At 41.7% G+C, this 17702-nt stretch overlaps 1 protein-coding gene across 1 annotated transcript; it reads left to right on the forward strand.

The window, feature by feature from the left end:
- The first annotated feature begins 2419 nt into the window (after nt 1-2419).
- On the forward strand, nt 2420-13700 carry LOC147685046 (uncharacterized). Its single transcript, XM_086939752.1, has 2 exons — nt 2420-3322; nt 13569-13700. The coding sequence occupies exons 1-2, from the start codon at nt 2420-2422 to the stop codon at nt 13698-13700; spliced, it is 1035 nt and encodes a 344-aa protein (XP_086795878.1).
- Nucleotides 13701-17702: the final 4002 nt, after the last annotated feature.

Below are 17702 nucleotides of genomic sequence, written 5' to 3' on the forward strand. Positions count from 1 at the left end.
CATGCTTAAAGCTGAATGACGACAAAACCGAGCTGATGATCTTAGGCACAGCCTCCCCTGTTTCCTTAGAGCCGATTTGGCCATCAAGTATGGGAGTGGCACCACCCCCCAGAGACAACATCAAAAGCTTAGGGGTCTGGCTTGACAAGTCTCTGAGCTTCAACACACAGGCCACTAAGATATCAGCCACTTGTTTTGGCCTCCTCAGAGTGATCAAGAAAGTCCTTCCCCTCCTCTGCTTTGAGGCTAAACAGATAATTATACAGGGCCTTATCCAATCCCGTTTGGACTTTAATAACGCCCTATACCTCGGAGCCCCGGATTATACCCTACAAAAGCTTCAACGCACCCAGAACTGTGCTGCTAGAGCGCTGCTGGGCATTCCCCGGAGGACCTCAGTGAGAGCCAGTTTAAAGACCCTACACTGGTTACCTGTCAGAGACAGAGTAAAGTTCAAGTCGCTCTGCATTGCCCACCAGACCTTCTGGGAAACAGGCCCAGACATCAACCAGCCCCTGATTTCTCCCTACAGGCCTAACAAATCCCTCCGCTCTTCTACAGCATTCTTGGCTGAGATTCCCAGAATTCGCAGAGCCAGAGCGGGAGGACGTTCCTTCTCGTATAACGTTTCCAAACTTTGGAACTCTCTCCCTCTGCAGCTGAGAAGTAACCCCAATCTGACTACTTTTCGAAAACAGCTAAAAACCTTGCTGTTTAATGCCTAATAAAGTAACCTCAAGAGGGCTCCATCTGTTTTTAGCGCCTGGACGCCTCAGGGCAACTGTAGCGCTCTACAAGTCACATTTTCATTTCATTTCATTTCATTTCAGACAGATTTGTACAACATTACAATGTAGATGAAAAATCCTACAATCCAGCCTGCGCGATTGTTAAAGGTCGCTGGCTCTGCGGTAAATTCAGACCATAAATAACAAAAACTGAATCATTGAGAAACTGTTCGGCTCAGCGAGCTGAAATCAGATCTTTAAAGATGGCGCTTGAAAATGCGGATCGTGAATTCCCGACACTAATAGTGTACGATTCGCATTTCTGCGTAAAATCTAACAATAATGACTTGCAGAACTGGGTTCAAAATAATTACAAAGATGACACAGGTGCTACAATCAAGCATCAAATGCTTTGGGAACAGGTAGTTCTTTTACAGAAAGAACTACAGAAGACTCACGTGATACATACACTGAGTCATCAACGTGATGGCGTTCACGTTGCAGGGAATTCATTGGCTAATACAGCCACAGCGGAAGCAACTAAACAGGCTTCCGTAGCCACAAAAAAGCGTTCAGAAAAATACATAGACGGGGAAACGATGCTGGCGGTAAAAACGTCTTCAAAAGGCAACTGTGCAGCACTACCCATGAACTATCCACTCAATTATACATACGTAATTGACGCAAAGTCCGTTCCTTTTGCTCGAATCCCTGGAGTGGGGGATAGAGTGATTCCAAACATGAACAGGAGAGTCTTATTAGTAGCAGACGCACACATGGGTGAAGGTCCGAGGCACAAACAGGTCAAAGAATCTCTGACTGAATTACAATCAGAATACTGGTGGCCGGGGATGATCCTGCAACATCACAAATTTGCAAAGAGCTGTCCAAACTGCAACAGAGATCGCAGTAATGAGCCAACCGGAGTAGTGCCATGGCCATTCTAGTAGATAGCATAAGGCTATCCATACGTAAAATCCAGCGTACAATTAATTCCTTCTAAGACAAAACACACTTAAAAATGTGGCCCCAGCGCTCGGCTGACGCCAGAACTGGAGTCTTTATCGGCACATACCCAATTGTCATGCTACATTCTGACCAGGGTCCTGCTTTTAGCTCTCAAGCTTATAAGGAGGCCATGACCAGCATGGGCATTGAATTGCGGTACTCTTGTCCCTTCGATCCTGAGGGAAACAGGATTGTGGAAAGAAAAAACCGAGACATAAAGCAATCTATAACGGCAAAGGTATTAGGTTTGGGTAATGGGTGGGTCCAACATTTAATAAGTGTCCAACGTAGTATTAACAATCTGCCAAGAAATTCTCTAAAAGGTTTCAGGCCGTACAAACTATTGTTCGGAACTAGAATGTATATTCAGGATTTAGATAGTCAAACTTCAGATCGTTTGGCTGTTTTACAGGACTTAAATGAAACAAGAAAAGCTCTGAGCAACGTAAAATTAAAACAACAACCACTGAAGATACACCACCTGTCCCAGCAAGACCTGTCTGGATTCCAAAGATTGGGGATCTGGTCAGAGAGAAGATCGCGGTGAAGAAGGAATTTGGGCCTTCTTACAGAAAAGCAGTACCTGCCTTAGCTGTCAACGGAACAAGATCAGTTGTACTACCGCCCCTTGCTGGAAAAAAGGAGAACCGAGTTGTATCAATCGACCTGGTAAAACCACAATCATGTGGCCAATAATAAGTAGTAGGCCTAGTGGACTCCCAAGAAATAGCAGAATACCCACATTTGCTACAATCCAAGAGGTTCAAACTGAAAGACTAATCACATTTGATAAACCTGCAGTGAATGAAAAAGGACTATGCAACAATGCCATGGAACTTGTGCCTCTTGAAACCCAAATTGAAACAGTTCGTCAAGAAACACCAGTCTACAATGATGTAGCCTCAGACTGTCCTGATGAAAGACAAATTGGAAAAACAATCCCAACAATTGACAGAACTGCATCTGGCTACTTCATCAATTTCGATAACTTTTCTGAAGATCAAAGCGACTCTGAAGTAACGCCAGCAACAAAAAATTTTAAAGACAAAGCTAAAGAACTCTGTCGTCAACTTAAAGAAACGTATCGGATTTCCCCATGGATTGAATTCTGGATTGCGTTAGGTGGACTGTTCCTCCTGCTTTGGCTCATCATGGTACTTTGTTTGGGAAAATTCATTGAGGGGAAATACAGTACAATGGACACAGCAAGTCAGAACATCAACTTGGTCCTAAAGCCACACAAGTCATCTCACATCGAGAAAAGAGAACTATCATCAGTAAATGTGACAGCCATTCCAATACCCGGCGGGGTAGTTTGGGACAAAACAGATTACGAAATCTATGGCCCGGTCGAACTCTTGAAATATCCACATCAATTTAAGGTTTCATTAAGTGACTTTGTAAAACCAAGTACATTTTCTGATGATTGGGACTTTGAGAGTATAAATAATATGATGTCAGATTTAGTATTGTCAGCAACATTTACAGAACATGATTATTTGCAGGGTTCATCGAACTATGAACAGATGTATTGCTATAACCACTATGCGCACCATTATTTGCATAAATCTGCTCAGCCTAGAAATGTTTTTAAATATAATCAATGGGAACATTGTGCAACTCCACCTATAAGCAGTTCAAAAACATTTTATGAGAAATTCCCATACTTCTCAGGGTTTAACACGAGTGATGCTGAAACATTTTATTACAAACTGTTAGATAAGACAGGGACAAAAAGCATGCTGACAAATACTAAACTGATTTATTCGGAAACATTTTATGAAAAAATGATTACATTTGGTTTTGATTTCTGGAAAAAGAACATTGAAACAAAAACCATCTGGGGTACAAAAGACTGGCAGGTACAAGAATTAGAAGCTTTATTTCGTGCCTGCATGATCCCAGAACAAATAATATTCTTGAATGACACAATTCAACAGACTACATGTCTGGGCATAGCCAAGATTAAAGACCTTAACAAACCGTCTATTCCAAAGCCAATACCTGATAATACAACCACAGATATTGAGATAGACGTATCCCAAATTTTACACCAAAACAGAACACATCCTGATTGGCAAAAGTGGTTAATCTGGTCAACAGACACAAATAACTGTCAAGATAGATTCCTGAATAAAATACAGGGGTTAAAAATGACCAGACCTCACCCTAGATACTCCCAGAGACAACATCCAGGGATAGTAACAACATACAGTGTAGGAAAATTATGCCTTGAATGGCTACAGACATCCACACTGGCAGAAATTAAGCAACACTTGACTTTACTTAAAGATGGTGCTGACTTGCGTGATTTCATAATGGGACCACGCAAGCAGCGTCAAAAACGTTTCATATCGGCCAGTATATACGCTGCATACAACGAAGCTTGGAAAGTAACTCAAATTGAGACAGCAGAAAAAATACGAGAAATTGATCGTATTAATTTGGAAAAATCACTTTCTGTTGTGGACAATGGGTTAATGACTCTGTCCTCCAGAATATATTCACTGGACAGTATTGTATCCTCTGCTATCGACATAATAGATCAGGACTTGCTAATGTTACAACATGGTCAGTCCCAATTACGTTCTATTGTACAGCTAGGCTGGACGTTGCAAAACCTGCGTTCAGGATATGTGCCATGGCGTTTAATCAACACAACGTCATTGTTTTCTGTCTTTAACCTTACTTATAAACAAATCAGTTTGGCACAAAAAGGAGCAGACTATACAATTCTGAGCATTGAAAAACTTGAGAGATTACGATTGATAAAGTCAGAAAGACCTGTCATTGAATGGATAATACACGGAATAATCACAATTCCGATAACAACTTTCCAATTTAAAAATTGCCTAGAGTATATACCAGCAGGCCAGTATGAAAGGTTGGGTAAAGGGTACATTAAGTCATCATGGAAACTACCGTATACACACACATGTTATAGTGACAAGAACAAAAATGTATTTCTTAGTGGTAATGAGTACAAACAATCACTAAGCGGTATACTTTTGTGCCAAGGTATTAATTTGCTTGGGGCCTGTGAGGGGACTTCTAATAACCTTTCATGCCACCAGCACGGCACACCTGCAACACAGATAGGACCATTCTTTAGACAACTTTCTAACGGGAGTTACGTTCTAATAACGGACCACAGCTGTTGTGGCATGGTGCCAGGGAAAGCATATCTCGTAAGCGTTAGTTCCATGGTCACTTGCTGTATGCAAGCATTGTATCCAAACAGCCCTCAAGATACAGAGGCGACGCTTTAGCCTCCCTTGAATATCTCTTCTATACGAATTGATACTTTAAGCAGAATGAAGTCTGTGCTTTTACAGACAACAGTGCCTATAACGTCATCAAAAGAAACGTATGATCTCCAAGTTGCAAGGACAACAGCAGAGATACATGCACTTTTATCAACAAATTGCCCCGTGCATTTGGTAGAAATGCTAAGCCAAATCCTAAATATGTCAGATGCCAGTGGTATCGCACATGTATTTAAGACAATTTCTTCGGGACTGTTAACACCCTTCGAAGCAGTCCTGGGCATCTTTCCCAATTTTGTCCATTCGGTCTTTGGCGGCCTACCACTACTTTTGGGACTCGTAGCAGGAATTTTATTTTTGACCCTTCTGCTCCGATACGGCAAGCCACAACGCAGACGAGACTCCAGCAACAATGGAAGAAACGATCCTAGCTGTACGCAATCGGGACCGCATAACTAAAGTCCTTGGATTAGCCTGGCTAAGAGATCTGAATATGACCTGGTTTCTTTCATTCAGACCTATATGGCAGAACTGCATCTTACCTGAGCTTCGATGTATGCTATGCGGAGAGGAATGCGTGTTGGACACCTGTCTGACACTACAATCAGTAGTACCAATGGATATCGATACCTTGCTAAGTCCTGTAACGGCTCATGCATTGTGTTGTCCCCAGCAGTGACCAATCCTGATGACGGCATTCGTTGAAACTTCACCACTACGATTAGGTGGGAGTGAAGCAAGAAATGAAAGCAACATCACCCAGGTACGACCTTCTTTGAGCATTGCTGATCCTGACATCGATGATAGCAATCATTATCACGACTGCACTGTTGCGGCATTTTCAAACTTGGTCGAACTCTCACCTGAATATGTAGACCAATTTTTTGCGAGTCTGTCTGAAATGATGTTCTCCCCTGAACGGAAAGAATAACTTTTTAAACAACCCGGCACACAGCGTTCCCCAGAACTCTGAATTCGGCCTTCAGCTTTGATAAACAAGTGCTACTGAATAACATTTGGAACTATTTTTTTCCCTTGAAAATGAAATTATTTTTTCCAAAATTCCAAAATATTTACCTTTTTCTGGCACATGTACTCTGCTTGAAGTAAAACTATTCATAAAGAACAGAGCTTCTATTTTTAGTAGATCTAGAGACAAAATATTATCTCAGCCTCTAGCATATTTACAGCGACTGTATTTGTATGTGATGAAATGGTCTCGTCCTTCTTTTCTGTATTAAGAGCCATTTCATGTGTAATTTTCGCAAATCGTTCAGTTGATATATATAAGCAATTTTTCTGAATGATCATACTGCTTGAAAGCGTACAGTACCTATTATCATTTTTCGTGTATTTCATATGCACCCTTTCAATTGCATGAAATGTATTTTGAGGTGAGTTGGGATACACATGCACCTTTATATGTTTACTATTGCTTAGTTTTTAGTAATTGTTGGACATTCGATCGTGGAGTGGGTATTGTGTTTTTTATCTAGGAACCAGACTCAATATTAACATTTTATGCCCTTACACGGCTATAATCAATAATATCCATATAACGGCATAAGAATCAGATCCATATTTCGGTAAATCGCCCTTGCAGTCCTAGGCATGGCAAAAGCTACTTCCTTAGATTCCTAGAAAGCACAACAAGTTCTTTCAACACACCAAACCTCCAGCAACCTGGGAAATCCCCATGTGCTTTGTTTTGATTTGTAATAGAACTCCTGCAAGCACTGTAAGAACGGCCAGTTCTTAGTGACATCTTTATTGGCGTCTTATGTCCAAACCTTACGTCAATCTCGGCACCTTTCAGGTATAAATATACCAACGTTGCCTTAAGCAAACACACGGTGGTGAATTCTGGAGCAGAGCAGCTATCTACTTGCCGAGAGCCCAGCAGATGCGAGAAGCACACGGACGCTGCCCCTCCTCTTTGACGCGCTGAGAAAGACGCTGTCTTTTCTCCTGCAGAGAAAATCCAGCTCCGGCATTTCCAGCCTACCCTTGCGGAGGACTGGGATATCGAGTCCTGAGAGAGAGATACCAGACCTCCTACATTCTATTCCCAAGGTACAGTGCTGACTAAACCCTTAGAGAGAATTCTTGAATCAGATTCTTGGCAAAACCAACTTAACTTAAACTTCTACTTACTTACTCCTTCCCACGTATTAGGCTTAGGTCAGGTACACCGGGGTAGGCGTATTTTAGAAGCACCAGTTGAGCACGTTAGCCTATGTATATATGTATGTATATATTTTATTCATTTTAAAGTATCTTATGGCTAAGAAACCATATCAATGCTTTTACAGTATTATTTCATAATACTCCTTTTACTGTACGTACTTTACTTCATATTAAGTATTGCAATTGTGGCAATTCATTTCTCTTGCATGAGAAGGAAGACTGCTCAATAAATAATACCTTTTATTGAAAACGCCCGTCTCTCTCTTCTCTGCACTCTGGTGAAACTAAGAACCCACATCTGACTAAGTGAAATAATTGTGTATTGTTTTCACACGACTCTAGAGATTTACTCTTATTCTGAGGGAGCAAAGTTGTCATGTTTATGCGGTTGTCGGAAGCTGAATCCATTCTTGTCTGAGCCAGGAAAGCTGATCCCTTCCTATTCATTCAAGAAAGTTTCCAGTGACCTCTGAGCTAGCTGGCGCAAACCTAAATTAAGTCTCACATAGTCAGTAGAGACCTAGATGACCTCAGTCCTACGTCTACACTGCTGTTTATGTTATTCCAATGCGCAGGGCCTATAGGGAAAAAAGGAACTACACTAAAAGTTAGTGGCACCATGTGTCGGCTCTGTTGCATATACAAATATCCCTCACTGATCAAAGGGAGTTTGGTGCTGTGGTCACTGCCACAAGTTGGGATCACTGCCATTCAGGACTCAGAACACAGTTGCACATGTGGGATTGGCTTGTGGTGAACAGAGTTAGTGGCAGCATGTGTCGCCAGCCTTCCATATGGCAATATGTCTCACTGATCGAAGGAAGTCTGGTGCTGTGGTTGACTCAGGCCGTTGGTGGCCCCATCGGCCTACGTAGTACAGGCTCAGTGCCTCCACGTGTCGCTGGCCTTCCATATGCAAATATACTTCACTGATTGAAGGGAGTCTGGTGCTGTGGTCGCTACGACACAGTCCAGTCATTCAGTTGGGGTCGCAGCCATTCAGGACTCAGAAACCAGTCACACATGTGGGATCGGCTTGTGTTGAACAGGGTTAGTTGGCACCACGTATCGCCGGTCTTCCACAGTGTAGGCCAGAGGCCGCAGTCAGCAAAGGCCCACAGGCAGGTGACGCTGACTTGAGCTGCACAGATTGGGAGTATTTGGTCTTCTTAACCCATTATAGTCTCTTACACAATTTGTGTCACTACTAATATTGAATTGTGAACCATGTAACCCCAGTGTAGGGTGTAGTCAGTGGTCAGGATGGGTGCACAGCCACGTGGCATTGAGTTGAGCTGCACAGTTAGTGGCACCTGGAGTACTCGGCGTGTGCGCACCCTGCGATGATACGTGGTCCTGGTGGGCCCTACTGGGAGCAATGTCTTGCCTTGATAAGGCCATGTAGAGGTGACTTATGGTGCAGTGAGTTAGTAGCACCTGAAGCACATAGCGTGTGCACATCCTGCGATGATGCGTGGTCCCGACGTGTCTTGTGAACTGGACTGCATCATCTGCAATCGCCACTGCATCTGAATTGGGAGCCCTGTTGTCTGCAGTGTAGATCGAAGGCAGTAGTTAGAAAAGACATCAAGGAATGCTTTTTGTCACTTCTTCTTGACAAAATCCGAGGACATAGAGTACAATTCTCTGTGCAATTAATAAATCAAGGCTGAATTCAATTTGTGAACCCTGCTGCCCCCAGTGTAGATCGAAGGCAGTAGTCGGTACAGACTAGGCATGAGCGGATTTTGCGGATTGGCAATCCGCGAGTTTGCGGATTTGCAAATTTGCGGATTGCCAAAATCCGCAAAATCCGCGAATGCGCGCGGATTTTTTTTTTTATGTTCGCACGGGTTTCTGCAAGTTCGCGAGGGTTTTGTACAATTTCGCAAATTGCGAAATTGTACAAAACGCGTGCGAACTTGCAGCAACCCGTGCGAACATAAAAAAAAAAGAGAAAGAAGCTCCTGGTCACAGGAACAGCACGGGGATTGCGCTCATGAAAGTCAAGGATGCAAAGGCCTCTACCCAGCATCACAGCTGATTTTCCACAGTAGATTTGGGAAGAGGCACACCTGTCCAGCATCGAAGACGCTCATGATTGTTTTTGGGCTAATGAATGAGTCACTGATTTTGAGCATCAACTAGTTCGAGCGACCATGCAAAGGCCGCCCTCTACCCAGCATCACAGCTCATTTTCCACGGTAGATTTGGGAAGAGGCACACCTGTCCAGCCTCGAAGACGCTCATGATTGTTTTTGGGCTAATGAATGAGTCACTGAATTTGAGCATCAACTAGTTCGAGTGACCATGTGTGTGTTACTATGCAATCGCCCTGAAGGGCGCAGGGGTCCCTTGAGTGACCTGTTTAAGGCTGTAACTATTTTACAATGGCGCCAGCAAGCTGCCAGCGCCGTTGTAAAATAGTTACAAAGTTAGCTTGCACAGGAAGCACCTGCTTCGTTTTATCTAGTGGTTCCTGTGCAAGCTAACTTTGTAACTATTTTACAACGGTGCTGGCAGCTTGCTGGCGCCATTGTAAAATAGTTGCATGAGTGGGGGTTCAACTTTTGAACCCGTTACATTCGCTGATTTTTTTTTGCGGATTTTGCGGGAAATCCGCAAAATTCGCGGATTGCGGATTTCCCAAAAATCCGCAAAATCCGCAAACGTAACGGATTTCCCGCTCATGCTTAGTACAGACATAAGTCTGCGATGCTGTGCTGCTGGGTTCGCAGGGGACCTGTGTGGAGGAGGCCCGCGGTTATGTAGGCAGCCACGCGCCATGGTGAGGGCCGCCGCTCTGCAGACTCGTTGGTCTTCCCATAAGTGAACCACGCCCAGGGCCTGGCCTATTTATTCATACTCCTATGCTGGAGTGGCGTTTGTTGGACCAGCCCACTCCGCTTCTGCTTCCGGGGGGGACAACACAGCTACATGACCGAGATCCTCCCCACTGTCTGAGGTAACATGGTTGCGTCCACTGTGCACTAAACTACAAGTATCAATAGTATATCTCCACATGGAGAGGTTTGTGCTTTGCATAGTGAGGTCTGTGCAGCACATCAGCGTTACACTTGGCATTGTGTGCATTATTATTGATGGGTGACTTGCCTCCTTCACACATACTTGGTTGCTACATCTCCCAACATTCAGCTTTTGCGCGGCTGAGGGGACATGGTATTTTGGGAAGGTCCGTTGTCCTGTTTTGCGCTGCCTCTGTAGTAGTAGCGGGGGGTGGTCTGGGGGGGACGTTCTGGTGTTGTTGGCGCTGGGTCTTGTGGCCTTGTTGGGTGTCGGAGCTGCATGATCAGTACCTCTATCACGTCTTGGGCTTTAGATGTGGCTGTGAGTTGGGTCTAATTCACGCAGTAGATAGTCGACCTCCTTACACCAGTTAAAGGTTGATGTTCATTTGTTACTGGTAAGTCGTCCTATCACCTGTTTTGGATCGCATTGCAGATTTAGCTGGTTGTTGAAAATATGGGGAAGTGGTGTTTTCATGTTTTTTTTGCACGGGAACGCCTACTTTGCACATCTTTAGCGTTAGTTGTGGCTCTCGTTTGTGGCAATTTTGTTGGCGGAAGGTATCGATGGAAGAGTGGTGAGATTTGCAGTTTTCACCAGGTTGAGAATGGGAAGATAATTAAAAAACACAGAAAAAAAGATATGTTCAATGATTATAATTAGAAATTAGCATTTAAAAAACCTTTGAAATTCACTGAAAAACACATAGGTTTTACAGACGTTTTAGTTAGGAATTAGCATTTAAAAAACCTTAGAAATTCATAGAAAAAACATAAGTTTTAGGGACGTTATAGTTAGGAATTAGCTTTTAAAAAACCTTAGAAATTTAAAGAAAAATGCATAGGTTTTAGGGACGTTATAGTTAGGAATTAGCATTAAAAAAACTTTAGAAATTCACTGAAAAAACCATAGGTTTCAGGGACGTTATAGTTGGTTGGACATTTCACTCATAGAAAGCCATAGAAATTCCCCTGTTATAGTTAGTTGAGCTAACTATAACTCGCGCCCCCACAATGCACTGCTGATGACGTCACATATTACATCATTGATGACATGGTAAGTGACATCACAGATGACATCTCAAATTACATCCCTGATTACTTCACTGATTACATCATCCACGTGAAAATCTGATGCATCTCATCAGACCCTACTATAACACTTGATACACCCACTCTAAACTACAGACTATCATTTTCTAAACCATGAACACACCAATACCAGTTAGTACATATCCACTCACTAATTCCTAGGTCTACACACACATCCATTCATTCACCCATACAGTCACTCATGCATACAGTCAGCCATCAATACTGCATTATCATATCCAGTCACATATCTATACAGACACTCACACAACGCCTCTCAATGATAGAGTTATTCACACATCTAGTCCGTAATGGAAATAATGAATCACACTTTTATTTACTCACCTGTACAGTTATTCATATTCCACCTCACTTATTTAAACATATACTAACACATACTTGCACTCTAATACAATAACTAATACAAGCACACACTGATCCATACAGGCACTCTCACAATCACTTAGTCTCACATATAGTCTTTTTTACACACCAACACTCATATATACTGCCTTTCACATATGCAGTTACTCACACATGTACCACTGAGGCATCCATTCACTCACCAAGAAATTCATATACATACTCACCCAGCCATACAGCCCTTCACATATGAAGACTTGAACACATATACCCAGTGAATTATCCTCTCAAACATCTATGCACAGAGTCACACCCCCACCCACCCACACAGACACTCAGGCACCCATACAGATACTCAGACAACCAATCAATAGCCCATATAGATCCTCATTTAACTGCTAACCAACCCATGCAATCGCTTACACACCAACTGACCACCTAAACTGTGTGAATGTCTGTATCAGTTGGTAACACATGCATTCAGTAAGACACAATTAATCACTCACTTATACAGTCAGTTATACACCTACTTAATCATCCATCCTGACTGTTATACACCCATTCATTCTTCAATACATCTTGGCATATAAATATAAAACATATTTATATTTTAAAGAAACACATAGTCACTGGATGATGTCTTCAGTGATGTCATTTGAGATGCCATCATTGATGTCACTGACCATGTCATGAATGATGTAATATGTGACGTCATCAGCAGTGCATTGCTGGGGAGCGAGTTATAGTTAGCTCAACTAACTATAACAGGGTAATTTCTATTGTTTTCTATGAGTGAAATGTCCAACTAACTATAACGTCCCTGAAACCTATGGTTTTTTCAGTGAATTTATATATATATTATATCTTTATATATACATTTGCCTATATATATATATATTAGAAGATTTCTGGGCTTTATCTGCAGGCCCTGTTCCTCAGTCTATAGATGGCCAATCTACATCATAGGTGCTATCTTGCTCTTCTCCCTCTAAAGGTCCCTCTCCAAGTGTCTGCTACATATTCGTGTATTCCAATAAGACCAAAGTACGCTGTCCCAAGCACTCTTCCATTCACTCAGGCACTACATATGCACTCATCCATTTCCCCAGGCACTACCCATGCACATATCCAATCACCCAATCACTATGTTTGCACTCATCCACTCACTGAGGCACTAAATATGCGCTTGCAGATTCACTCAGGCACCATTCCTGCATTCATTGCAACATCCATGCACCAGTTGTGCACTCATTCAATTATCCATACACCAGTCATGCACTCATTCCAACATATATACATACTTTATCTTTTTTTAATTGTAAAAGGCGGTTCCAACAGGAACCTTTTTGTTTTTTAATGCTTTTGTAACTTAAAAAAAAATCTTGCATATAATAACAAAAATGGCAATTGGGACAGCAGGAATTGAAATAAAACATGCATTGAAAAATGTGCAAAATATGTAAAAGGGGAAAAAATATCATGTATGCTGTTTTGCAGCATTGTGAATAGCTCCAAGACACTGCTCACCAGCACTTGTGAAAAAAATGCAGTCCATGCAGTAAGTGGCCATTCCTGACAACTCTGGAGCCATATCTATTGCAGTCGTCTGCACTTCAAAAGGGAGTTTCTGACCAGAAATTGTTGCTGCTGCCACTGAAGTAGATGGTCCTCCAGCTTCTGTCTGGTTCATTGTCAGTTGGAGAGGCATTTTAAATGTAATAACATGATGTTGTCCCACATGAATACTTCTTGTTCGACCCGCTAGAGAGGGTCTTCTTGCAGACTCTAAATTGCACAAGTTTGACACCTGTTTTTGATTCAACTGATGAGATTGTAAAAAAAATCCCATGCCACACTGGCTCTCTTTTGTGAAGGCTCCTCTTCTTCCACATCTTCAGTCTCCACCTCTTCCACATCCTGGTCTAGCTGTTGTTCTTGCTGACCCCCATCTCCTTGCTTTGTTGCCATTTCTGATAGAAAAGAAGACCAAAAGGTTTGCACTGCAAAATGAATCCACCTGCTCAGAATGAGATTCTATGAAAGAAAATTCAAGTAGGAGGAGTGGGTGTGTACTTCCTATTGATTTTGCTGAAAAGTATATTCTCCAATGATATTCCTTGCTTTTTCAGTCATGTGATATTCGGGCTGACCGAAATAGTCGCGGTTAATCGGTTGAAGCAAAGTTGTAAAATACAAGTTTAAAGTAGTTTTTAATAAAAATGGAAGGAAAAGCAGAACTTTCAATACTATAATAGTAAATAGCCACACAAACTTTGTTCACAATACCCCTTAATATATGTTTCAGAGTTGTTGAAAAACATGCGATATGCATAATTACCGACGTCTTTGTGACCTCTGCTGAAACTAACTAGAAACATATGAGTTTGAAAAGTACAGTAATAAAGCTCTACTGTTAAATATGCTGTAGAATATGTCTATATATATGTTTTACATTTTGTATAAACCACGTGCTCTAAAAACGTCACTGCGGTGACTTTAGCAATCGCGAATAATGTTTTTTTTGTAAAGGTGGCTTTCTTCCTAATTGATCATACAAAAAAAGTTAAAGCAATATTCTACTAAATATTTAGAGTTAAAGTTTATTTAAAAAATTCCTTTAAACTTATTTTTCAGTATGTGAAATACATTTACTGATGACGGAATCTCCACTGTAAATGCAACAATGTAGTGCCGACTTACAAAATTGTTAAAAATAAAACCAATTATTAATGTATTTTATGATAAACACATATACAATCATAAAATAAGTAGTGTGTTATATAAATACAATACACAATCTCCAATTATAGAAAGAAAGTACGAAAATGTTAGCGTTTTACTTACCAAAAAAGTGGACCTTACAATTAACAAATAGAATTTTTAAAAACTTTGAAAATTAAAAAAAACAAAGGATACAGGAACGTTACAGTTAACAATTTGCATTTTTTTTAAAACCAAAGAAATTCACTAAAAAAAACAAAGGTTACAGGGATGTTATAGTTAAGGAATATAATTTTAAAAATCTTTACAAATTCACTGGAAAAAACACAGGTCACAGGTACGTTATAGTTAGACTGACATTTAACCCATACAAAACCAGAGAAATTCTGCAGTTATAGTTAGCTGAATTAACTATAACTCGAGCCTCAGCAATGCACTGCTTATGACCTCACATATTACATCACTCCTGATATAGTCAGTGACATCACTGATAACATCGCAAATGGTATCACTAATGACATCATCCACAGAATCACTGACGTACCCATTCACATCCCATAGACACTTTCCTACTCCCAATCTAACTTTCACACTACCATTCTCGAAACCATTCACAGACCCATACCAGTACTTCCACACCAACTCACTGATTCATAGATCTAAAAACACATCCACTCCCTCAATCATATAGCCATTCATACTTTCACTCACTCACTAATATAGCCACTGTTATATCCACTCATATACCCATATACCAACTCACACACTGAGTCAGGCACCCATTGAGCTGCTCACACACCTAGTCATTCATCCATACAGTCAATCACACCGCCACTTATTCCCCCATGCAGATATACACCCACCCACCCACTTAATCATACAGATACTAAAACGCACTCACTCACCTATACAGTCACTGAGACAAGCACACACTCACCCATACAGCCACTCTCGCTTATACCCCATCACTCACCTATACTGCCTTTCACATATCAAGTTGCTCACCCATATACCACAGACACATCCACTTACTCACCCACACAGCCATATACATACTCACTCAACCCTACAGCCCCTCACACACACACTCACTAACCATACAGCCACTAACTCACCCACTCACTCATCCACACAGGGAGTCACACATACCCTCACCTTCCCAAGCAGACACTCAGACAGCCATACAGGTACTCAGACAACCAATCACTCACTCCTACAGCTACTCATATGCCTTCTCACACACCCATACAGCCACTTAGACATCAAATGACAGACAGATACAGACATTCACACAAGTCACTCACCCATACATTCACTGAGACACCTAATCACTTACTTATACAGTCAGTCATGCACCCACTGAATCATCCATACAGGCACTCATACACCAACTGTTTCACTGATACACATTGGTATATATATTTAACACTTATAAACTTTTTAAAAACACTCTTAGTTACTGGATGATGTCATGAATGATGTAATTTGAGATGTCGGTCATCAACGTTGTCTTCAGTGATGTCACTGACCATGTCATGAGTGATGTAATGTGTGAGGTCATCTTGCAGTGCATTGCAGGGCAAGAGTTATAGTTAGATCAGCTAACTATAACTGCTGAATTTCACTAGTTTTGTATGAGTGAAGCCTGAGCCTATATACAATGCCCGGTAACATTTGTTTTTTCACTGAATATATATATATATTTTTTTCTCAGTCACCAAAATGCATTGGGAGTTATTGCGCCTCAACCTTGTATTGTCCGTGGGATTTGAATAAACTTAATAGTACAAGCATTATAGAGTCCACGTTGTTGTTTGCTGAGGATATAGGTATGTATATATATATATATATATATTACCTACTGGCGGTCGCCAGTAGGTAGTTATAGTTAGGATTTTTTTCAATGTTAAATCTCAAAATTCTATTTGGAATAACTTTGGCGCCGGTTGACGAATCTGACTGAAAATTTCCTCAAAATGGCCTCGCGGCGTTCCGGTCCTTCCCTGAATGTTTGGGGGGGATTCGTCAAGCGGGGGCCGAGATAAAAGGGGGGTCCCAAAACGCGTTTTCCCCATGTTAATTTCCATAGGGCGGTCGATTTCACTTTTAACCCGAACGGCTGAATGGATTTCCACCAAATTTGGCAAAATTGTAGGGACTGGTAGCCCGATGTGCCTTTGCTATGTCTCAAGATATGTGCTCCAGTGGATTTTGAGTAATTTAGGTGCAAAAAAATATATATATCTATAGCAGCGCTCAGGTACGCGCCCCGGGGAGCGCTCCGGGCGCGTGACGCGAGGTGCGCATGGAAAGCTGATTGGCTCTCGGGTGTCGGTAAACATTCGAAACAGTCCAGAGCGGCCGCCATCTTGTGTCTCGGTAAAATCGAGACATAAGAGGTGGCTAAAATAAAGGGGGAAATGACCATAAGGCGTCAGGGATAGACCCCTTTGACCCCCTAGGTTTGATGTGGGGGCTATAAAAGGGCCCCGCGGGGCATTTAAAATATTTTTTTTTTTTTCGTTTTGCGCGGGGGAAGCGCCCGGTGCGCGCACCGGGGAGCGGCCCGGGGAGCGTACTATGAGGAAAAAAGGTGACAGAGTTTTTAAAAAATGAAGTTTTGATTTAGAAATTGGAGGTAGTTCTAAAAAGAACTTTTTTTTTTCTTCTTTTTGTTGTTTTATATTTTTTTGTGTTTTTTGAACTTTTTGAACTTTTTTTGGCTTTTCAAAACAGTTTTATTTTTTTTGTATTTTTTTAGGGGGAGAAACAAAAAAGGGAATTGAAACTGGCTCAACTGGAGCAAAAAAACAAAAAACCCAAAAAATTACTTCTTTTTGGGGCACTTGTGGTTATCACCTGCAAGGACGATGAGCTTAACGCTTTTTTCACCATAGGCGATAAGCTTGCCACATGCAGAACAAGTGATTTTAAAATCAGCAAATCTTGGCTGAATGCAAGGCATCACCTCGGATGTTTCTGGTTCCGATGAAGTGGGTTGGTTTCTTTGGGAGGGGGTCCTTGACGACTGGGGAAGGTTACTGGCCAGTTCCCTGAACTCTGCACGAGAGTAGTTGATTGGGTGCTTTCTGGTCATATGACGAATCATGGTATAGTTACCAAATGAATATTTTTTGTTTGAGTTGCCCCGTGAAAGTTCATCATTGCAGATTAGGCAAGTCACCTTGGCCGCATTCACTTTTTTTTTGCCCTCTGGGATTGAAAAAAACTCCCATACAATGTGTGGCTTGGGTTTGTATGGGGTATTTTCTTCAGGCAGCCATCTTCTCCTCCCCTCCTCCTCTTCCTCT

Source organism: Lissotriton vulgaris, chromosome 10 (assembly GCF_964263255.1).
Source record: "Lissotriton vulgaris chromosome 10, aLisVul1.2, whole genome shotgun sequence".
NCBI classification, from domain to species: Eukaryota; Metazoa; Chordata; class Amphibia; order Caudata; family Salamandridae; genus Lissotriton; species Lissotriton vulgaris.

Excerpts from the sequence above, each read along its gene's own strand:
- LOC147685046 (XM_086939752.1), top strand. The coding sequence starts at position 2,420 with ATGTGGCCAATAATAAGTAGTAGGCCTAGTGGACTCCCAAGAAATAGC. Across the intron at positions 3,323-13,568 it reads AATCTGCTCAGCCTAGAAAT|TCTCCACCTCTTCCACATCC; the intron begins GTTTTTAAATAT and ends CCACATCTTCAG.